Raw genomic sequence first — 25516 nt, 5'->3', positions numbered from 1 at the left:
CAATGTCCATAAGGCTTATATTACTAATAACTCCAACTGAAATTTAGCTCTTATGGCTTTCATAATACAAGTAGTTTGATTCTAAAACTGAGAACACATACTTTTGACTAATTGTCAACAATGAAAGCTTTTGCTTTCAAGAAGCTTGCAAATAACAAATTCTAAACTTCTCGAATGATAGAATTAGGTCATTAGTTCAAATATTAAATAACTCATCTTTCATAACGTTTTTAACAGTGAATATATAAAAAGTAAAATAATTAAGAATAATATTAAATATGACCGAATCCTTGATATGGTTCGGGAGGATCATATCACATTCATCAGTTCACATTACATTCTCACTGTTTCACCCAAGACATAGAAAAGTGACATAAAATAACTGAAATACAAAGTAAGAATGATAACTACCATATTTACGCATGTATAATACACACCCTGGTTTATGATGGAGAAAAGCAACAAACAATTATATCTTGTATATAATGTGCAGTACAATTCAGTTGAAGAAATGGCTTTCTTAATTGTAGGTTGTAAAACTGTTGCTATGCCAATCAAGAGCAAATGACATCATACTGATTCAATGAGTCACCAACCCATGCCACCTCCACTGTGTTTAGCATCCCAATGCTTTCACTTCTGTAGCCACCTTGTTTACTCTGCCGTAGAAGAAAGAGAGATCGAAATTATATTGCGGATTTCCAGCGCTAAGGGAGATATTTTAAATTATTTCTTGCCCCACAAATACAGCTGATACACATTCTGTGTGATGGCAGGTGCATGCCTGAACGGTGCCGCTTTTCTCTGTGTCACAAAACATTCCGTTACAAAGTGAAAAAGTCATAGGAAATAGCCATTTCATTGTTAATAGTGTTTATTATTATTATTTTTACTAAACAAATCCAACATTTGGCCTGTTGATATATACGTGTTATACGAGGGTCACTATTTATATTTTGAGCCTTGGCAACACTGATTGAAGTTAGGCGCGATTTGACGTTTGTACGGAATCGTCTGGCATTATTGACCACAACGTACTTCAAATGTTTTGTCAATAGCTTCATTTGTGTTGTTTATGTTGCCTTGGAGATTGCGCGACAACAATAACATGGAATTAACTCGTGAACATTTTCGTGTGATGATTTTTTACGATTTTCGACGTGGATTATCAAGACAAGAGTGCATCGATCAACTTACTTCCACATTTGGCGATGAAGCCCCATCCTTTGCCACTGTGAAACGCTGGTATAACGAATTTAATCGTGGCCACCATTCGCTCACCGACGAGATTCGCGAAGGTCGTCCAAAATCAGTTGTTGTTCAAGAAAACATTGATTCTGTGCAAAACCTAATACTGCAAGATCGTCATGTGACATACTGTGAGATTGAGGCAACCATAGGCATTAGTTCCACCACCATATATAAAATATTACATGATCATTCAGCTGTGAGAAAGGTATGTTCTCGTTGGATCAAACACAATTTGACAAAAACTCAAAAACACGCTCGCATCAATTGGTGCAAACAAATGCTGAATAAATACAATCATGGTGCTTCAAAAGACGTATATAAGATTGTAATAGGTGACGAATCATGGATATATGCATATGAGCCGGAACGTAAACAGCAGTCGACTGTATGGGTGTTTCAAGATGAACTCAATCCAACAAAAGTTGTTCGCGCTCGAAGCACATCGAAACAAATGGTCGCCTGTTTTTTCGGGAAAACTGGTCATGTGGCAACTGTGCCTTTAGAGGAACGTAGAACTGTCAGCTCTGAATGGTACACAACAATTTGTTTGCCAGAGGTCTTCGGTCAAATACGGAAAACAAACAAACGCCATCGGATCATTCTTCATCAAGACAATGCCAGCTGTCACACATCTCGTCTAACAACTGACTATACGAACAGTCAAAAAATCGAATTGATGGGTCATCCACCATACAGTCCTGATTTGGCACCCAATGACTTCTTCTTGTTCCCGAATGTCAAGAATAAATTGCGTGGACAACGATTTTCATCGGCGGAAGACGCCGTTGATGCATTCAAAAACCATATTATGGAGGTGTCTCAAGATGATTGGAAAAACAGCTTTGACAAATGGTTCGAACGAATGCAAAAGTGTATTGATTATAAAGGAGAATACTTCGAAAAACAATAAAGCAGTTTTCAATGCCAAATTCCTGTTTTTTCATTGTTAGGCTCAAAATATAAATATTGACCCTAGTATATGCAGTGACATAGTGAAAGCATGTTGTGTTACTGTCGAATTATGCTGTGTATAATACGCACCACAGTTTTTGAGGGCAAAAATTGTGGAAAAAAAGTGTGCATTATACATGAGTAAATATGGTAATAAAGGTTCACTGCAACGTATGCCCCAAATTGAATAGCAGCTATGTTTCAGCCTTGAAAAATGTTAGTAAGTAACAACAAGCAAAAATTAAGGAGGAAGAATTGTTCAGTGATTAGCAGACAGAAAAAAAACACACAATTAAAAATGCAAGAATGTATCAAACAGTCATTTCTTTAGATGTTTTCTCATAACAAACACAATATGCAGCTTATGATAGTTTGCAAAGTCTTAAAATGTCAACCTCCATGGTCAAGTGGTTAGCACAGTATGCTACAATGCCAGAGGTCCCAGGTTTCAATCCAAGCCTGGGCATGGGTGTTCTAGTGTTCATCAATTTCATCATACCATCACTCATCCTCATCATAGCAATTAGACAAAAATCAAATCACATTAAACTCTTACGAAAATTGTATTTCTACAGTCTTTGTCTGGAAGAGTTTCATTAAGAGCACATTGGTGAAAAATGCATCTTTAAAAGTCAAGATCAGTGTACATGAATAATTTATTTGCAACTGATGCATGATTCAGTGAATAGTAAGTAAACAAACAATTATACAAAAGCCAAAAAAAGAAAAATCTGACCTTTCATAATGTCATACAATAGAATCCCATGCTCCCTGCACAACCACAAAACTTTAGAAGTCTATGATCTCCAGTAAAGTTTATCAGCATTTCACGAGTTTCAAAAATAAACATTCTCCATTGGCTACTGCTTATACCTATTCTAAGAGGGAACTTCTTCTCTTGAACAATTTATTTTTGATGGTGGTGCAAATCATAGTGTTAGAATAGGTGTGAGCACCAGACAAAGGATAATGACTAGTAAAGAACCATTGTCACTAACATTCAAAGCCCTTCTTGTAACTTGAAGCATTGGTGCTGGCTGTCTCACTGTTTACAAACTGTTTTGCCTCTGCTTTCATTTTATCTGTCACTTTAAACATAGGTCCATGGCCAGGAATAATATAGTCCGCTTTCAGAAGAATGGCATTCCTGTGATGTTCCTGCAATGTTGGATTATCACTTCCGGCTATGTATTTCCAAATGGAAGGGTCCTCTATGTCTTCTTCTTTCTCAAACAGATCACCTTGAAGAAGAGAGGAAGAGATGATAAAAATAAAGCAAACTGCTTCATTGAGTTCCATCATCACATTATCTATTTTTCCAAGAGCAGATTTCCATAACTAGAAACAAACTAAGAACAATATGAAAAATAAAAAAAATAAACAAGGCTGTTTGTTAGGATACGGATGTTAAAGGATGGTACTGGTTCTCGACCCCCACTCAAAGGTGAAAAAAATCCAAGTACTAACATTAAATACACAAAATACTAATTTACCATTTCTTGTGTGATACGATGTTTATTTATTTCTATAAGATAAGGATTCAATTGGGATTAATAAATTTTTCATCGAGAGTGTCTACAAAAATTAATGCATAATTATAACAAAAAATTAAAAAATATTACTACAGGGTGCCCACAAAATTTGTGAAGTTAAATTTCCTGACATTTCCTGAGCAGATTTTTAAAAAATTCCCAACTCTCACACTATTCAATTTCTTACTTTTGCAAAATATTTTGTTTTCTTTTACATGCAGCTTTCACCATCCCCATAGCTGCCCAACTCTCACCTGAGTAGCAATTTTTTTATAACTTTATTACAATTCAAAATACAATAAAATTACATGAAAAACGTTTTTACTAAAATATTTTGCAAACACACTGATTAAAATAACCCAAATTTACATTTTTTCCATCATGAACATGTTATGCTAACAACTACAACACACTTATCACCATTTTTATTGTTCACAGGCACCAGATAATTTTTTTTTAAAAAAAAGTCTCGTACATTCAACAAAATACCTGGAATAAAGATTACAAATAATTAGTAGTTGACAAATCACCAGTTTTATTGTTCACAGGCACCAGATAAATTTTAAAAAAAGTCTGGCAGAGGAAAATGGACGCATTGCCAGACTTATCTCAGGTACTCCCTTGATCGCCAGCCAATCCATGTGCTCACAAGATGCGAGCCCCTGAGGGAAAATTTTCCTGACCCAACAGTAGATTTTGTACTTTTTCCTGACTTTGGACCTCATATTTCACTATTTTCCTGTCTTTTCCTGACAAATCTTGAAATTCCGGACATTTCCTGTTTGTGGGCACCCTGTACTAGTTACCAGCGGTGTATTCTGAATGCAAGACTTGGGCTACCTCACAATACTCTTGAGTGTTCCAATTTCTTTAAAAAAAAGAAAGCAAGAAAAAAATGGATTTTGGAAAAGAGCCTATTCGTCGGTCATATTTTTAGATTTTTGAAGTGAAGAGATATTGTGTCCAGTTATTCTCTTCATTTTAAAAACAGAAACCAGCAATCAAAAAATAATACATTGTGGTCCAAACGTGTGGAGACACCCAAATAAAAGTTGAATGACATACTGTTCCGCAAAACTAACATTGTAGGCTTGTAATAGGGGTGTAGGAAAATGTTATAGGGCACATGAGGATGATGGCCGCCATCTTGAATTCATCTTCAAAAGTTTAAATGGCAAGGGGGTGATATGATATACAAGATCAGGGTAGAATTTCACGAGAAATTCAATGGTGAAGGTTCTTTTGACGTATCTTTAACCAATAAAAAGTTATGACTGAATTATTGTACCAATTTGCTACTTTTCGAGATGTCAGAAAAAAAGCACTAAAATGTCTTTAGTGTGTCAGTAATGCATCGAGATCAAAGTGACATCTAGGAAGAGAAGTTCACATGTCATTGCAGACTATTTTAATCGGACACATGCACATGCATTACGAATGGTTGTCTCAAACAATTACAGTGTGATGCTTCCATTGAATGAAAAGTCCTTCACAGTGACAAGGTTAATATTTATGTTCATAAGGAAGTTCATAAACAGAATATTCAACACTTGTCATCTGATAACCAACTTTAGACAGAAACTGTCTCACAACGTTCTGGTGTTCCGCCCTACTGAGAAAAAAAGTGTAAAAAGTGCCTTCTTCCGTAAGCAAGGATGAAAAAACCTGTTTATTTAACAGTAGCCCTAAGCACTTAAGGTTCCATCGATGGAAAATGGGACTACCCAATCGTGTTCCACACAGCATGCCACAACATTAACTTACCAGCACTAACCATTCGGTTATGATCTGTCCAAAAACAGATAAAAAGCATCGAATATTCTGTTTATGAACTTCCTTATGAACATAAACATTAGCCTTGTCACTGTAAGACTTTTCATTCAATGGAAGCGTCACACTGTAATTGTTCGAGACAACCATTCATAATGTGTAGCTCTTCGTGCATGTGTCTGATTAAAATCGTGTGCAATGACATGCGAACTTCTCTCCCTAGATGCCACTTTGATCTCGATGGGTTACTGACATGCTAAAGACATTTTAATGCTTTTTCCTGACACCTTGAAAAGGAGCAAATTGGTCATAACTTTTTACTGGTTAAAGATACATAAAAAAACCTTCACCATTGTAGATTTCGTGAAATTCTAACATGCTCTGACATATCATATCACCCTCTTCCCAATTAAACTTTTGAAGTTGAATTCAAGGTTGGAGCCGTCATCCTCATATGCCCTATAACATTTTCCCCCGCCCCTATTACAAACTTGCAATGTTAATTTTGCATAACAGTATGTCATTCAACTTTTATCCGGGTGTCTCCACACTTTTGGGCCACCCTGTAAAATAATTATTAGTATTTACATGTACCCATGTTCATAGAGATGGAAATGTCCAAGTGCACTAATAAAATATTGATTGATTAATTTGGTTTATTTTATTTAATTTTTCTGCCACTTTTGGCTAATTGCAAAGATGATGATGATTGGATGAAATTGATGAAGAAACACTCACAAAGAACACCCATGCCCTGGTTGGGATTTTAACCCAGGACCCTTGCCATCATAGCAGTGTGTGCTAACACTTTGCCACGGAGGTCAGCTGTAACAAAATATAAGAGTACTACGTGGGCGAATCAAAAAGTAAGTTACACCCAAGCAGTGTTCCTGTACTAAAAGAGATAAAATAATTATGTTTGGTGGCAACACTGTCCGGAATGTATTCTCCCCATACCCAAAGCAGCCATGCTGCAACTGCTTTAATATGACAATAGTCACCGTATGAGTATGACGCATCATATTGAGGTGGCGTTCATAATTAAGGTGTGATCTGTTGTCTGACTTTTGTGGACACGAAGGCATAATCAGAGTGAAATCCATCGCCAAATTGTCGAGGTGTATGGTGAGAATGCAATGTCACACCCCATGATCAGGAAATGGTGCCAGATGTTCGAAGAGGAAAGAACAAACATGAAAGACGAACAGTGTGTTGGTCAGCCTGCAACTGTGAACACTATAGACAACACAAAGCATGTGAATGCAATCATCCTTGCAACCCACCACGTGAAAATTAAGACAGATTGCAAGTGAACTGAACATATCTACGATAATGTGTCTATGCTGATTCATCCCCATTTGGGTGTATCGTAAACTGTGCTCTCGCTGGGTGCCGCGATTGTTAACCAATGAGCACAAAAGTCAACTCGATTGAAATTGGACGGAATTTGTACACACAAGAAATAAAAAAAAATTGGTCACACGATTCAAAAAGTGCTTGGAATACTTTGGTAACTATGTCGAAAAAAGTTGAATGTTCATACATTTTTGTACAATAATTATTTTCTTTCTAATGTGTTTCGTTTGTTTTATACAAGAGGCGGTGTAACTTACTTTTTGATTTACCCTAGTATATTTAACAGGTAAAGAAGGCAACATGAAAGAGAAAAGATTATGGATATGAAATTATCTACCATGCGAAAGCAATAGTGGAATTAAAAATTGCACGATAATGTTTTTTTTTAAAAAAAACACTAGGTTTTAACTAGCCATGTTATTACAGTAATTTTAAAAGCTTAATATTTCTAAATAAATCGACAATCTAAATTATAGTTCATTTTACTTGTTTACACATTAATGTAAAAGAACATTACTTACATTCTTTTAAAAATTAAATTGAAGTGTTGGCATTTTATCTTCATATTTCACTTCAATTTTGACAATTTTCATAAAATTTTCCCCATTTGAGGCTGATCAAGCAAAGATACTTGAAGATGACTATATCTAAGTTGTGCTGGTGCTCTTGCAACAGGCAGCAATGAATATATCGGACTTAAGAAAAAACAAAAGTTGCTACAGATTACTGTTTTTAATTGGAACCGAAGATTATTCCCCTTGAAATTCCTATTAAAACCAATGTTAAAAATTCATATGAAATTTGAATTTTTGAACCTTTTATTTGCATAATTCGCAGGCAGCTATTAAGAAACAGCAGTAGGGGAGAGAAGTTTCTGTTTGCTATATGCAGCCTCCACCCCGTTCTAAATAGCTTGGGATTGTCCACCCCTTTGTGTGCAGGTGTTTGCCCTTGAACCCCCCCCCCCCCAAATAGCCAAAGATTTATGAAAGTCAACAAAAATCACAAACTTCCATAAGTGAGAACAGGTAACTAATGTTGCTACATGTCTGTGAGATTATGTGTGTGCATACAGTGTACTAGTGTTTTCCATTTACTGGTAGCTTAATTACTATTGTGAGAGGAATTATTATTTTTTTCGTTTGTACTATAGAACACACGCAAATAACAGCAACTTTTGCAGTAAGGTCCACTGCATGTTCCTTATTTTGTTTACACTGTGTGATTGCTCGATTTGGTTTGTTTACTTTGCATTTTTGCCACTTTTGGCTAATCATGAAATGAGGATGAGGGATGATAAAACTGATGAAGGAACACTCACAAAGAACACCCATGCTCAGGCTGGGATTCGAAGCTTGGACCCCTGGCATCGAAGCGCACTTTGCTAACCACTCCTGCATGGAGGTCCGCTGTGTATACTATAGTACGAGGGTGTGCTGAAAAGTAATGCTTCCTATTTTTTGTGACTCGCAAGAGGTTCTTTGTCACACATGTTGAGAGTTCCTCAGCAGGGGTTTTCATTGTGAGCATGAACAGTCCAACATCATACAGTACTGACGTTACACATTCATTGCCATTAAAAGCCTTCATTCTCTGATGAATGTCAATTGTGGGACACATTTTCTATGCTGTTAGAAACTCAGTCACCACACGCAGCTTCAGGTGCACCTACATAGTATGGTTACATGCAGCCATTTTCCTCGCTCTAGTTCAGCAACCCCTGGTGATGGAAGTTTGAAACTTGGAATGGAGAAGGGGAAAAGCCTGAAGAGTACAATGCATGGTTGCTCAAAATCCAAAATGTCTTTACACCGTCACAAAAAAATAGGAGGCATTACTTTTCAGCACGCCCTCGTACAATAGTTTTGTTTTATTGATTTTCTTTAATAATGCATGTTTTTGTTAATTCAAATATTGGGTGATTCAATTTTATTGTGTGTGTCCTCTTGGAGTTTGGATTAAAAAGTCCACTGTATTTGCAGCCAATAACAAGAAAATGCTAATGTTTTGTTTTATACAGAATTTTCAAGCATAGCAAAGAAGGGGGTGGAGGGGTTGGTAAGTTTCTGCAAATCTCCAGTCTTTTTGATCATCGTTATTCATAGCTGCACAGGGACATCAGATGTTGACTAGCCTTAAGTCACACTGCACATCAGTGTCACCAAAAACATATTTATTAAAGGTGTTGTCTTCAATTCACAAACTTCCTGATAGTAATCTTAAATTACTGTTAATTCTACTTAGCCATTAACTTTGCAATCTTCCAAGATTTAGATCAACGTGGGAGTTCCACAACAGAAACTTGCCTGTTACAGCAACGCATCCATTGTGCTTGGTGTTGACTATCACAGTTACGTCTGCTAATGTATGGCCTGGTGTAGGAATCACTTGCACATCATTCTCAATTATATATGGCTCTCCTGCAAAAAAAAAAAAATCATCTTTCAAATTCAGTTTCTGGTAATTATGAAGCACATTTTCAAATATTGAAATTTAAGCTGAATTACTCTGTATGTTTTCTTAACGAAAGTGTCTCTGTTTTGGAAGAAGGTGACAGAAAAACAACATGAAGCCTGAGAGATCAAGAAACAATTGAAAGTATATTTCTGTCTATTCTGTCAAAAGGCAGAGAGGATCAGGGGTTGGTCCAATTGCCATGGTATAGGGAAATTCTTGTGGGATTCTGTGTTGCCAAAATTATGCCCGGCAGCAAAAGTTTTCAAAACAGGTGCCAAAGACACCCCCAACAAGACAAAGGTGCAGCTAAGCTTAACAGTCACCACCGGGCAGTAAACAAACGGATGTTCCATCCTCTGCTTCTCCCTGAACTGCGAGCGAAGAGTGCATGTTCACAGCAGATGTCATTTACTACTGAGCAAAAATCAGGCATGCGTTAACACAGCTTCTTACACTTCAAAACCACCACATTTGGAAATGAAAAGTCTAGGTTGATCCTATGGGCTTTAATTTCTGAAAAATAAATGAAGAAAGCGAATTTAAAGGAAAATAGGATACAAAATAAAGAAATATCTTATGACAATGTATATCGACAGTTGTACCATGAAGAAAACGACCATGGCCAAGTTACAAACTAAAGTCAACAGTCAATTGTTTCCATACCTATAGCTTCCCTCCCTTGCTTCAGTTAAAAAAAAAGTCAACCTTAAATATTACATTTATGCTTTCACTGTATCTGTATGCGGTTTTCCCTTCATGATGTTACAAACACTTGACACTGAATAAATACAGGTGTTGATGATCTGCTGAAGAACTTTGCACATTTTGGAAATGCCGGGGCAGTCAGTAGATCTCCCCCTTTTAGAAATTGCTATCATCCATTCCAATGATAGAAGAACTTATTGTTTTGATAATCGACAACAGGCATAAATTGAGCTGTAGTTGCCGTGTGTTATTTGTACAGATTTGCATTATTATATATTTTATGTATACCATAGTAAGCAGAGTAATTATTTTTGTGAAAGCAGCTTTTGTCTTTTACATATGTAATGCAATATGTTTATGTTTCTATATCAAGATTTGTATTCTTGTAGGTGTCATTTACTACATTAACATATGCAGATTTTGGCTAAGCACAGTTGGTCTGTAGTTAAATACAAGTGCCAACTGTTGTGGTTTGTGATCAAGAAATGGTTCGTAAGTACAGGGGGTGGACAGATTGATGCAAAAACTTGAAAAAGTCATATAGAACACTCTTAGGACAGCTTAGGACAATTCGTACAAGCCCTAAATAGTCTCCAGTGGAATATTGTACCATTTTTCCATAAGAACGTCACGCAGTAAATGCAGAGATGAAGGTAGAAAAATCAGCGCCTACTTGATCCTGTAAAACCGACCATAGGGGATCAATAATGTTGAGGTCCGGTGATTGCGCTGGCCAGGAAAAGGGTTGAAGTTCACCTTCAAGTTCCTTAAAACAATACTGAACAACTCTGGCATTGTGAATAGGCATGCATTATCATCTTGAAAGATTGCATCCTTGTTGGGAAACAACAGCTGTGCCCTAGGATGCACCTGGTCGACTTAAATTTTCAACGTAGCCACTGGCTATAATTTTACCTTGCAGAGAAATGAGGGGGGGCCAACAGAATGCCAGTTCGTCGTTCCAAACCATCATAGACCCAGGCCAACTAGAAAGTCCCACTCTTTAGGCATTCGCCACATATACATGGGCCTCACTGTCGGAAACAATGAGAAAGACGACTCATCTGACCATGTTACCTTTTTCCAGTCACTGTCCCTCTTGCCATAAATAAAGTGGCAGTCTTCATTACTTGTGCACCAGCTACACGTTCTCCAACAATCTGCCCTCTTTGGAAATCCGATAGGTCCCCAATTTTATAACTTTACCTTGAAACTGCATACCAATCTGTCCACCCCCTGTATTTATTCAGCACTTTACTGTATGTGCACTATGTGATAGTTCCATGACCTGTCATAAAGCAGAAATGTTTACTAAAATAAACTCATATTGCGTTAATTAATTATCATGCACAATAAAACAAGGAGAAAATGTGCTAAAAAATATTGAGTGTAAAATGCAGAAAGCACATCAGAATTTCATATATTCAATAAAACAAAGCAAAATACAATACACACATTTATGATTTATATTGTTCAATACCATTTCCAACACACTATACTTGAATTTAGTATTTTCAATTACAAATAACTTACCAAGTACTACTACACAAATTTTATGAGTACCTGTTTCAAATGGATGGATAAAGTAAGTATCCTGATAGGAGACAGCAAACCCAACTATATGTTTTGCTTTTAAAAATAAATTATTGTTGCCAATGTGATCAGAATGTCCATGGGAGCACACAACAAAATTTATGTCGTCAGGTGTCAAGTTATGCTGAGCCAAACCTATGGAGAAAAAGTTACATTTTTTTATGACACAAGTTAATTATTAATGTACAAAGAAATATGAATAAGATGCACAATAATCAGGCCAGACTTTCATATGCTAGATCATTTTCACAAGGTATGTGAGAGGGTGAAGACAGCATTTACAAGTGAGTATTATTTAAATTTGTATATTTGGAATTAACAGTTATTGTGTGAGGTAACTGTAGCATGTTATCTTTTGAAACAAGTAACTCCAATTATCAGTTACATTTCTGTTTTTTTTTCAACAGTAATAAACAAATTATGATTTGCTAGAACAGGGTGGCTACAAACAAGCAATAATGAAATTCCCTGACTTTTCCAGGACAAAATTTACATTTTTTCCCTCACAATTTCAAACTAAACTAAATCGATGGTTTTGCAAATGGAAATAATAAACTCATACAGTTCCAGGTATGGATTTGTTGAAGTACCAATATTATCTTCTATGAAATTGAATGAATTTCTCTATTCTGTATGATTTGAATTCAAACAGCAAAATAGTGAATTTGGAAAATTATTACAATTCACAAGCTAGGGAAGAATTACGGAATTTTATCATACTCAGTAAGTTTAAAATACGACTAAAGTTACGACTAAATGAGATAAGAGCGAAGAGAGTTTGATTAAGAAATACAATTTGTAATTTATCAGTCTCCTTATACATTCTCGGTATTATATGTTGATATTTCCACTGAGGTTTGGAACCCTCTGCTTGCAAGAACCATGAGTGCGGACTCATTTTTCGATGCATAAAGCTACTTCTCTCTTCTCTGTAAAGCAAACAACTTAACTCTTGCATATAAGTGAAACAACTGAATTGTACAAAAGAAAGTGTCATATTTCCTTAAATTATCAATGGGATTTCTGCTCAGTAAAGTATATCCAAGTGAAGTACTGTGAAAATGACAACATGCAGTTATACCATTATTGCTGACGAAAAGGGTATGTAGGTATTAGAAATTTAACGCAAGGAATTTATAGAATTGCATTGTATAGGTGCTTTATTTAGCTAACCACACATTAAAACAGGAACACTCTGTTAATAACAGCTTCTGAAAGTTCATATACGAGGGGCATCCTGAAAAAAGCTCCAATGGTGCCTATACGCAGCACTAGTGGTCGGAGAGCGACACACACACACATGCAGGCAGGAAGAAGTGGCATGTAGCTGTAATCTGGTACCGTTGCAATGCAGCCGTTTTAGGACAGTTCTAGGTTAAAGATTGCAGCTCTCATACAGTCTCCCACCGATTGTGATGTAGCCTACGTGTAGTAATCACATTTTTGCATGCTCAGAATTTGCCACAGAACCACCAGCAATCGTGTGAGGTGTGCAGACCGGACGTCGTGAATGATATAATGGAACCACAAGCAAAGAAACCTGCGCAGACCGGCGACTCCTGTGCACCATACTCCCATGTGGAGGGAAGGGGGAGAATGGACCATGCTTCCTTATGGCCCGAGCTGAACAGAAGAAGGGAAAGCTGCGCGGGAACTTTTCGTCCAAGGTTTTTTTTTACTTTGTGGTCACTCTGGTCAGACGATGGTGCAGACAATCGAATGTGCACAACCCCATACAGCTGAGAGATCTTGGACCACCCCCTATACAGCCCTGGCCTTGCATGTACTGACTTACATCTCTTTGTTTAACTGAAGAGGTTTGTGGCAGGACAAGGATTTGACATGTACACTGCTGTAGAGATAGTTTCAGTCTTTGCTGTCAGACACATATGCCATGGGCATACAAAATTTAGTGCCATGCTACGACAAATACCAGAACAACGGTGGTGATTATGCCGAAAATTAGGTTAGGACTCACTGTTACTAATGCAATAAATTATAACTGATATTCTTTTTATTTATTTACTCAGAGTTTCAGATACAGTCTTATTTTGCCATTTTACACTGAAACAACATAAAGTAGAAACAAAAAAATAACAAAAGATAAAAACAATAACAAGATGGGATAGATTTACATGTTCTTCGTCAGTAATATACAAAAATTACATTCTGGAAGGAAAATATCTACATTCAGGGGAAGTTTGTTGTAGATTTCTGGGAGCCTGTAAAACAAGGAGCGTTGTAGAAGGGATAGCCTAGTGGTTGGGTTGTGGAAGAGTTGCAGGTTGCGCGTTAGCTTTTGGGGTACCCTAAGTGTGAATTCACTGATTAGATCTGTTCTGATTTTGCCATTTATTATCTTGTATAAAAATTTCATGTCAGCTAGATCACGACGAAAGGATGGAGTGTGAATATTCAGAGCAGCCATGGTGTCTGATTTGGATACATGTCGAAAGGACGGTATTCTATGGCGAACAATTGCAAGAAAGAAACTGAGAACAGAATCTATTCTGGTGAGATTGGTTTTTGAGGCCATTGCCCAAATTGGGGAACAGTATTCAAGGATGGGCGAGATGAAAGATTTAAAGAATAAAGCAAGAGATGATGGGTTTTGAATTTCGCTAAATCTGTATAGAAGACCGAGAAGGCGCATGGCTTTTTTAGTGGTAGCAATAATATGATAATTAAAAGTGAGTTTTTCATCCATGATATGCCTAGGTCCTTTTGGGTGGAAACGTTTTGGATTGGATTGTTTTCAATAGTATAAGTAGACAGCACTTTGTTCTTTTTTAGGGAATAAGTAAGGAAAGAGCATTTCTGAGGGTTTAGTTCTAAATTCCACTGACGACACCACTTAACAAGTTCTGTGAGAGCATTTTGAAGAATCATCACGTCATGATGCGATGAGATCTCCTTAAAGAGTTTACAGTCATCCGCAAACAAAACTTATTTTATTTATGCCTAACCACTAGGATTCTTTGTTATTTTTTTCAAATTGGTGTATTTTTTATTTTCTATTATTTGGTGTTATTTTTCCGAAAATTCACATTTTCGGGCAAATATCTGAAATTATACCTTCATGGTGTTTTTAAACTACATTTTCAAATTGTAAGTCACATGACCTACGCCTTCATGAGAGTTTGATATCTTGTAAGTTATTTTCCATACCCCCTTTCTAATTTTAAGTAAGGGTTTTAGATAATGGAATTTTTCCCGTATATACTGAAGGGTGCATAATGACCATAAGTGGCGACGCACCCAAAAAATTTAAATCAATCAATCTCACGTGACAGATACCGATATATTATGGCACGAAAAATTGGCATTATCTTTTTTTGACTTGTTAGTGTTAAGTTTCCCAAATTTTGCGTTTTTGTTTTAAAACATTTTTCTGACAAATATACCAAAATTTATACTTCATACTTCCATTGTGCTTTTAAAATATTATTTTAAATTGTAGGTCACATGGTATACATATTTTCGTGACAGTTTGATATGTTGGAACAGATTTTTGAGGAAGTAAAAGTAAAAGTAAAGTGCTCCCCTGCACTTTTCCATGAAGGTGTATAGTAGGGGTGTGGAGTTAGGGCTCCACAGTTTCTTGATCACAGCTGAAGGTGGGGGTGATGTGATCAGCACCATGCTCCTGGCTACCTTTATCACTCAAAGTTTCCTCCAGGTACCCGCTTGATATAATGCTGGGTAGGCACCGGAGCAGTTTGAATAGGTGGAAAAGATCCTGGTTCTCCCCAGCAGGGGATCGACCCCAGGGCTCTCGCATGGTAGTCAGATGCCCTAATGACTGAGCTCCATTATTTCTCGCTCAACAAATGCCGATGGTGAGCACTTAGCTTGGTAATTCAAAACACATCTCGCGCGACAAATACTGGAGATGTGGCTCCTGTGTGACGGTACATACGCACTTGATCTCCTGTTAGAACCCTGCCACTTTGCTCTGTGATGCAAATGGTTTTGATAGAAGTTGAAAAAATCGTGGGAAATACATGATTTAATGTGGCTGTCGGAATTACTCCATGTATAACAAGCATTATAGTTTACTCTTGAATAAAATGTTGGAAAACTTGCACGTTCAATGTACACAAACATGGCCTAGAAAAGAGAAGAATGTTGGATTTCATGGAATTTTTTGTTGTTTTAGGACATTTTTTAAAAAAAAATTGCTAAAAATGCCAACAATTCGCATTATTTCGATATTTCGAAAGGGCGATAAATCTGTCCAGACACCACTGCACATTCATAAACACAACTTCGCAGCAATTACCAATTTTCACGGTTTTCCCGTTTGCGAAAAATCAATGTCCCTACTAATTGGAAATTACTTTCTGGCCACCCCTCATATAAATCAGTAGTTGGAATGTGAAAATTTAGTAGGGCAGGCAGAAAAGTCAATTCTTGAAGAAAGTGATTTTTTTTTATGATTGAATGATTCGAGTAAATATGATATTAAAAAAATTTACGTATTTATTATTAGTATTTTATTTCATAATATTGGACATTAACCTTATTCAGTGAGAGATTAATGACCATCTCTCACGAGTTTAAACAGACAGGACAGTGAGTGGCGTTAATTTCATTGCAATACTAGTGTTGCAGTAAATTTGAGGTTGGGAGCATGCACTTGCCAATTTTTGTAACGTTCACCAATGCAGATTTATGTTTAACTTTTTCGTGATAGTATTCAATATATATCCCGTTTTGTTGGATTCTTCTTGATAACTAAGAATAGTGCAATGTTATTGTAAACGTATGTTAACTTGTGCGAAAAAAGTAAAACGTCAGGATGATGAAAGAAAACCTTCGTAAGCACTGCTACATTAAATAAGGTGAAGTGAGCCAGAAGAGTAATGAAATTCCAGCATCATATTTGCAGACTAAAGCTCTTCTTGTTTATGCATGCAATTTTTGTTGGATGTTGCAGTCCGAAGACATCTGACAAAAATCAATTCCATACGAGTGCCATGCATGCAATTTCTGTTGCATGTTGTAGTGAGATACTTTGTCAGGTGGCGATATTCGACAAAAGTCGTATGTATCAATGGAGCCTAATTGTTTCCATGTTCCTTCAGTTTTTCCAACAAAATGCCTTACTATGACGTCCGACAACTATCGGACGGTGCCATCCCCTCCATCTGTTGACAGTTCTGTCCCCTTACTACTCCCATACGGACAAGAAAAAAATGATAATTCAATGCATTTTCCACGTAATATTTAGAGGCTTAACACATTTTTCTGCCTCTCCGGAAATTTCTCTCTCTCTCTCTCTCTCCTCCTGCCATCACTGGTTTCTGGCACCGTGGTTGTGTTGTGCATAAAAGGGGCCTAAAAGTTGAGGCCGAATCTTAGCAACAAGATTTCCTGTTCCCATGCAGAGTTCCATTAGGGGAAAAAAAAGAAAAGAAAAAAAGTGAAGCAAGACAAAATTCCCTGACTTTTTTTCACACCTCAAATTCACTGACTTTCCCTGGTTTTCCAGGTCTGTCACCACCCTGTAGAAACAATAGAAGCATAACATTAATATTCACATCCAATATCCATTGATTTGTTACCAATGTTCTTAAAAGTTCACATACACTAATAAAATATGAACAATTTTGTGTAGAACCACTAGTCATGTAAGTTTGTATGTGTGTATATATATTGGTAGTGTAAGCTTGAAACTTTATGGGGAACTGGCATGAAACATTAGCTGGAGGGATGTTTGGGTGAGCCTTGGTGTTACCTGGGGGTTTAACATGGTGACATAAGACTACTGGGGGTTATTCTTTGTGAAAATTTTGCTAGCTGGGGGATACCATCCCCCACATTCCCTCTCAATTTGAGCACTTGCAGCAATACAATTAATAGTAACATTTGCTGTATTGTTTGAAATACATTTGTTACAAGCAAATGTTTTATGGTGTAATTTGTTCAAGTATATAGGTTTACTTTAAATATTATTACTTATTACTATGACGTTGGTTTTAAAATATTAAAATTAATGCTAGTTTTAGACTGCCATCAGTAAAACAAAGAACGATCTGCTGATAGTTCATGTATGTAACACATGTAGTCAGAGGACATTGCAATTAGTGAAACAAAAATTAGAGGATATAGACAGGCAGGAAACAATAGCGGAATGTGAAACTAAGAGATCACTCGAGCTCCAAAGAAGGGGACTGCGGGAATGGGGACGAGTAGTGTACATCAAGAAGGTGAGCATGGTGGCAAGAAAGGGGTTGGCATGGATGAGGCTGGGGGATGAGACACAATACAGTAAAAAATTAGGAAGGGAGATATAAATGTGTATTATGCAATGGTGATGATGGGCCAGAACATTTATTCTTATGTCAGGACACACACGTTCTGCAGGAGGAGAAGCTACACAACATAAGCTTGGAAATAATGTTTGAATCAATTGTAACGCAAAGGAACATGGAATTATTAGAAAAAGTGGGGTATATTTACAAACAGTTAGGGGGAAAAGAAGTGCTGTACAGAGACGGGATAAGGAAGAGGAATAAGAGTTAGTTTAAGTGAGAACAGTTAAAACAACCAGAACTGCTATATTAACATCTATACGGAATGTAATGGAAAGTGTAGTCTGTAGGGAAATCATACTTATGTAATAAGAATTTATGTAGTGCACACAGCCGATGGCTCGCACACGAGATGAGCAATAAATACTTACTTACTTACTTACTTACTAGTTATATCTTATCTAGAATTAGAAAAAAGAACACTGTGATGGCAACTAGTTACATCTTCCAGACTGGTGCGAAGTAGTAACTATCCATACATTTTATTCTGAAAACTAGATGTATTTCTTGCTTACAAACTAGAAACAGTACGATTATGTAACTCATACTGCATAATTTATGCAGATGCTTCTCAAGAAGAGTATTTCTTCAGGTTAAACATGTACATACACGTGAAGGAGGGGAAGGAACAAAATAAAAACAAAGAATCCTAACTACATACAGACGGGGGACAAAATAATACGAACACCTGTGAATGTAGAGAAAATCTTTATTAATAGGGGGTTGGACTACCCTGTGACTGAAGTACACTTTGTATGGACGCATAGAGGTCATGCACAATGTTTAAGGGAATATGGAGCCATTCTTCCTCCAGAGCAGTCTCCAAATCGGAAAGTGTGGCTGGAGGCGGACTTCGAGGATGAAGTTTGGACTCCAAATATCCCCACAAATGTTCTATAATGTTCAGGTCAGGAGACTGTGGGGGCCATTCAAGATGTCCTACTTCATCGTCATGTTCTTCAAACCATGTTTGGACAGACCCAGCAGTGTCAATAGGAGCGTTGTCGTCTTGAAAAAGCGGTCGGTCACCAGGAAATAAAGTCTGGACAAAAGGATGGAGATGATCCCCCAGAATGCTGCGATAGTGACTGGCATTGATCTTCCCATGCAGAAAAACAAGTGGTCCCACACCATGCCAAAATATCGTGCCCCATACCATAATGGACCCACCTCCATGCTTCACAGTCGGCAAGAGGCAGTCAGGATGAAATGCATCTCGAGGCGTTCTCCACACATAAACGCGCTCCGTGGTCTGAAATAACGTGAATGTTGATTCATCAGACCAGATGACTTGTTGCCACTGCTGTGGGGACCAACTTCTGTGAGCTCTGCACCATTGGCGTCGCTTGACAGCATTACGTGATGTCACCAATGGCTTACGAATTGCCACTCGGCCATGAATGTTTGCAGCATGGAGTTCCCTTTTGACAGTTTTGGTTGAAATGGGGTCCTGGAGATGCCTGTTCATTTCAGATGTTATCTCGGATAACGATTGCTTGTGCTTTCGGGCCACTATGCGCTTCAACACCCTCCTATCCCGAGAAGCAAGCTTTGTCTTTCGTCCACTGTTGTGCTTTGAAGACGCCATCTTACCTTGTGTTGTGTACACTGTCATAACGGCTGATACTGTGCTCCTTGCACACCCAACAAGCTTTGAGGTTTCAGTCACTGTGGCTCCAGCTGAACGTGCTCCAACAATCATGCCTCTTTGGAACTCTGTCAGGTCTGACATTGCAGTGTCTCTTGAGAGCGTATGATAGACGAATGCACCACCAATGACTGCTGTTGGCAAACTAATACCTTCCCCATCACAGCCACTAGGTGGCAGACTTCAGTGCCAGGTGGTGCTGCTGTACTGCCGGTGTGAAATGTGGCATACTTTTTCACAGGTGTTCGTATTATTTTGTCCCCCATCTGTACATAACTGCAAGAAAAATGTCTTAATTGTTCAAAATACATCTTTAAAGCAACATAAAATAATCACAATTGAAAAATCTAGAAGGATGTTGAACAGGTGTGGATATAATGAAAATATCAGCATTTAGCAAGCAGAAGCTTGGTCAGTAAAGATGACTACAGAAAGGCTAGGAATACATTACACGGCTGTTTTCCAAAACCTAATGCGAAAATTCTGTAGGGAATCTAAAACTACTTCACATCACTCTCCTGACATACATTGTGCTGATATTACACCATGATATTTGTTTGCTTTGGATAAGCAAGGTCAAAAGAATTGCATGAATTGGGGCAGAATAAATGTGAACAATAAAACATAAAAATAATACAAAACTGTATTTTATCACACAAATATCAGTTATGGTATATGAGGATTCATGTCTTAAGAAAAAATAGAAACTACAGGAGACCAGGGTAAAATGATCCCTCTAAGGTATATTAAACCATATTTAGTATAAAAATCGCAATACAATAAAGACTATTACACATGTGTTTTGGTGCATATCGTAACTATTATTTAGAATAGGTTTGGAAATTTTAAATCTGAAATCTAACACATCGTCTAAGATGATGTCAATCATCATTTTGACCCAGGTGTACATGGCAATATGATCCTCTGGTCTGTTACAACAATGTTAATGCCTTGTCAAAAAGTAGATAACTAAAATGTTATTTTAGAAATTAAAAATAAACAGCTATAGTACTTTATACATTGAACTTCCTTAGACTTGGCATGAATTTTCATGTATTACCTACAGAGATCACAAATCAAGATAATTTTATCATCCATTCCGACACATTGTTAATGAGCCCACTGTTTACACATCTGACACATAATCCAACCTTCACCATGAACAAAACGTAACACTGCAGGAAATACACTCTGAATTATCACTATCAGAACTGTTACTCCTTACAGGGATCATTATGACCCAATTGCCGTTATCACGGAAAACACAATGCTATGAAAAAATGGCATCTTGAATAAAAATTAATTGATTGATTTGATTTTACTCCGCTTTTCTTCCACTTTTGGCTAATCGCAAAGATGAGGATGAGTGATGATTTGATGAAAGGGAACTCACAAAGAACACTCATGCCCAGCCCAGGATTTGAACGCAGGACCCCTGGCACCGTAGCACCAACTACTCTGTCACAGAGGCCAGCTCTTGAATGAACAGGACATAGTAGTTGGTATGAGTTTTTTACCAGTTGTTAGGTTAAGCAATTAGATCCACGTATCTCGAAATGTTAGTGGGGAAATACTATGGTGAATAGGTTAGGCAGTCAGCCTAGCCCATTCTTTACTGGCATATGGGAATGATTTATCATACAAATCAGCGATTGTAAGTGGAATAATGCAAAAATTGTGGAAAAAATGTAAATTAGCATGCTATGTTGAGAGAAATGGGTAACAGTTTCATATATTGGAGACACTTTTCTTCATTTTTACAGAAGAAACTACTTACGGAAATGAGTTTCTCTAAGGTTTCCAACGTTCGTCGAGGTATTTTCTTTCATCGTGGAATCTATTTGACCGGGAAATCATGTATTTTTCAAGAGAAATATCTCACTGATGCACAATTGCCATTCCTTTCCCTATGTGAACCAAATGCTGCATACGTTTGATGACGTAACCCCCGTCAGTGTTTTCAACCCCTTTTTTTTAACTATGCTTGCATAACCTTATCGGAATGGTTCATGGGGCTATCCATCAGCTACCTGTGCATAATGTACAATGCACACATGACGAACACGATAGTAGGTATTTTTCGGTAAGGTTGGAAACACTGCATACTCACAACAGTAGTCAAGTTTTGCCCACCATATTGTGTGTTAAGGAAGCGACAAAAGGAATAAAAAAAAAGTACTTTGTAACAGTTCCGATTGTTTTATAATTTCTCCTAGCACAAAGACTGGTAACAGTATGGTATAGGGAAAACACATTTCACTCGTTCGTTTAGTAATTTTTTTACATTCGTACTTACCTATTATGCATTGCGAAACATTAAGGTGGGATTTCGGTATTTTCACGAAAATAGCTTCAATTTTCTACATATAGAGTAATTATTGTTCGTTCCTCTCACACACAGTATGGCGGGAAAATCTTGACTAGTGTTGTCGATGATCAGTGGGTTTGCAGTGTTGCAACCTTCTACACTGAAAATACCTACTTTCGTGTTACTCATTTTGTATTATTTTTTTCGGGTTCAAAAACCCCACGAACCATGCACGTGTAGCCCCACTAACCATGCATGGATAGCCCACAAACCATCCATTCATAAATAGCCCCACGAACCATGCAGGCGTAGCCACACACACTATTCACGGATAGCCCCACAAACCAATCATAAATAGCCCCATGAACCATGCACGCAAGGTTAGGTTAGGTTCTGTGAGGTTAAGCAAACATAGTTAAGATTGTCATATTCTGGCAAAACAATGGCGAGTTTGGAAACACTGACAGGGGTTACGTCATTAAACACACTGAACATTTGGTTCACGTAGTCGAACGTAATGGAGGCAAGAGCTTTTGTGTATCGGAGAGACATTAATGTTGAAAAATACATGATTTACCGGCCGAATAAGTTGAACGAATGGAGAAAACACTTCCACGAGCTTTCAAAAGTCTACAGAAACTCAGTTCCGTAAGTAGTTTTTCCAGTAAATTTGAAGAAATGTATTTTCCCTATACCATACTGGTACCTAAAGACTAATTATCGTAGAATTTTGGAAATCATTGTCACATGAAATTTGAACCTTCCTTAAAGTAATGAGTGCTGTTTGGAATCGAAAAAAGTTATTTATGTTGAAAAAAAAACTTGAAAATTACCTTACACTTCTCGTGGACAATATATTCTCCGTCGACAACCAACAGTAAATATCGTAGAAGCGTGGGAATGAATGTAGAAGAAAATTAGAACCTTAGTAGTATGCATTTATGGACTTTATTTTAATGCTAAGGGAACCAAACCTAACCACGATAGCAAATATTGAACAAAATATTAAGTGATCGCTAAAACTCCACAGTATATGTTAACAGACATAAATCGAAATCGAACCATGTAAAAATTGCATTCGTAGTATGATAAAACAAAAGGAACTTGGGCCAAGTACTCTCTATGTGAAAAATTGTGCTTGTTTTCGTGTAAAAAGCATAATGGCACCTTGAACTATGTTCCGCAATACACAATTGGTAAGTACGAACCATGCGAAACACAAAATATCCGATTTAAATGTGTCTCCGATATATGAAACTGTTACCGAGAAATGTAGTCTAACAGCTGCACTCTAGAAATTTTGGATTATCTACAAAATTCTAAATATCTGGAAGAAAATAAAATTTATCCAATACCTGGTAGTGGAAAATTCGTATACCAGATGATTGCTCTCTATATTATTTTGCAGAATTCGTCGAATAAAAAATAAACGATTTCTTTACAAAATTATCAATTTACCTTTAACAATAACTTCTTTATCCCAGGCAGTCATAGTATCTATTACTATATTGTTTTCCCTACCCTTTATTAAAGTACAAGTACAATTTGCTTTCATCCCTAATTCTGAATTTTTCGAGTATCCATTTGCTAAAATGATAACCTCGCATACCATTTTATATTTTGATTATGGTATAAAGAAATGGTATAAAGAAATAAACAAACACTTGAATTTCGCGTTCGATTCGTCGATCACACTGATCCACAGACTACTTCACAGTTAACACCACAGATTACAAATAAGTTCGTCGCTCATCCCAGTTGACAGTAGCACAGGCTACTTTCTTCAATGCAGATCAGGGTTGGCATGTTTAAAACAACTTGTTTAAAACACACGGCTTTGTTTTTACAAATGTTTAAAACATTTAAAACAATTTGTTTTAAACATGTTTTTTTCAGACTTATTTAAAACACATTTTGATACTTGATTTTTGATAGTTTGTGTTTATTTGCGTATTTTGTAACTTTGTGCTTTCATTTTCATTCATTCCGTGTAATTTTGTTTATTCTGCACAAAAATCTGTTGAGTGGCTGAAAATGTATAAGCAGTTAACAAAGAAACATATCGTGATGAGTACCCTTGGGCCTCTTTAAAACGCCTGGGCATGTTTCTTTTTAAAAGTGTTTTAAAAAATTAAATACTATATGGATAAAACAGTTTTGTTCGTCACTTATCACACTGCATTGCACACAGTTGTTAATGTCAACAGTTTGTTGCATTCACGAAACAATGACGTTTTCCGAAAACTAGGGGTATGCGGGATCCCGAGCAGTCGGGAAATACCGAATGGTCATTTTTAAAAGTTGTTAATTCTAGACGTTTTTTGCATTGCAAGTGTCTGGAACTTATCGAAAATTATTTTTTATTATTCTAGAAATGCAAAAACAATCACTTAAGTTGAAAATGACGTGTACAATTGGAGATTTTCTGCTTAATTTCGCGTGACGTTTTATTTTTTCCCGAGCTTGCCAACAGCTGATTAGCCTGTCCGCCTTTTTGTGCGAACGTGGCAACGCAGAAAACTCCCAGCTACATGGCAGCAAATGAGGAGATAGAATTTGGTCACGTTCTGCTGTTCTGCGTTCTGATTGCACACCGCTTCTTATTGCGGCCCGCCTTTTATTACTTGTGGTACATTCCTACAGGCATGTTGAAATCAGACTGATACTTCTTGAGTAAAAAAAAGAAGAAGAATATTACATAAATCAACAGTGTTTCCAGCTTCAGCACAATGTTTGGAATTTCACTTCTAGCATAGGCCCTATGGACGCTGGATGGACCAAGTTTGGAGGGAAACACGCCAGAAGACCACTCTATGAGAATATGTAATGCTCGTGCCGCAACTTTAAAATAATTGAAATTTTGCAAATTATAAAAACTTTGAAGTTTGGACCGTTGCCCCCACTTTTCCCCGGAAGTTTACATTTAGAATTTAAAATTTTCAAAATGATGCAGTGGTTCAGCAGTTATAGTAACAGTTTTTCTTCAATTGTTATCATATTAACAAAAGGGAAACCAAGGGCTTTTCAAACCAGCGTTTGTTAATAATAGTAACAATGGTCATATTGTTTTGTAATTCGAGTATGCAATACATTTAGAGGTATACTAATGACCAAAAAGGATAGACCTGAAATATAATGTATAATTTTCAAGAAATAGCACATTAATTGCAGCTGTACACTACCATGTGGTCTGGGCAAATTTCAAAAATTGGCCTTTGCCCTTGGATCCTTAACTGTCAGACGTTGCTTTTTACTCATTCTTGCTTGTAGAATTTATGTATTTTTCAAAAAGATATAGTAGTTTAGAAGTTACAGCCATTTATATAAATCTATCCCATAATACAGGTATCGAAGGGAACATAAGGACCTTTTCAAACTTTGCTTATTAACGGCGTTTGTAAATGGAGAAAATGATAAACGAAAATAATAGTGGTTCTGATCTGTCAACAAACCATACAAAATATATACTTTAAAAATGGTGAAGCAAGCCATTTTTATTCTGTACCACTTGATATGGATTGACCCTTTTCAGATGGTGAACCTAGTTTTTGTTATATTTTCACCCGGTCTCATGATCTGTCACTGTGGGCGTTTCTTATGTAAAACATATTTATTCTCTTGTAATATA

At 36.9% G+C, this 25516-nt stretch overlaps 1 protein-coding gene across 1 annotated transcript; it reads right to left on the bottom strand.

The window, feature by feature from the left end:
- Positions 1–2271: 2271 nt before the first annotated feature.
- Positions 2272–23619, bottom strand: LOC145981688 (metallo-beta-lactamase domain-containing protein 1). Its single transcript, XM_083115082.1, has 4 exons — positions 23347–23619; positions 11586–11750; positions 9167–9280; positions 2272–3443 (listed from the first exon to the last, which is right to left on the bottom strand). The coding sequence occupies exons 1-4, from the start codon at positions 23498–23500 to the stop codon at positions 3196–3198; spliced, it is 681 nt and encodes a 226-aa protein (XP_082971208.1). The 5' UTR covers positions 23501–23619; the 3' UTR covers positions 2272–3195.
- Positions 23620–25516: the final 1897 nt, after the last annotated feature.

This window comes from Lepisma saccharinum, chromosome 30 (assembly GCF_977018435.1).
Source record: "Lepisma saccharinum chromosome 30, izLepSacc3.1, whole genome shotgun sequence".
Taxonomy (NCBI): domain Eukaryota; kingdom Metazoa; phylum Arthropoda; class Insecta; order Zygentoma; family Lepismatidae; genus Lepisma; species Lepisma saccharinum.
Note: the sequence above shows the minus strand (reverse complement) of the source record. Positions and strands in the feature narration are given on the sequence as shown.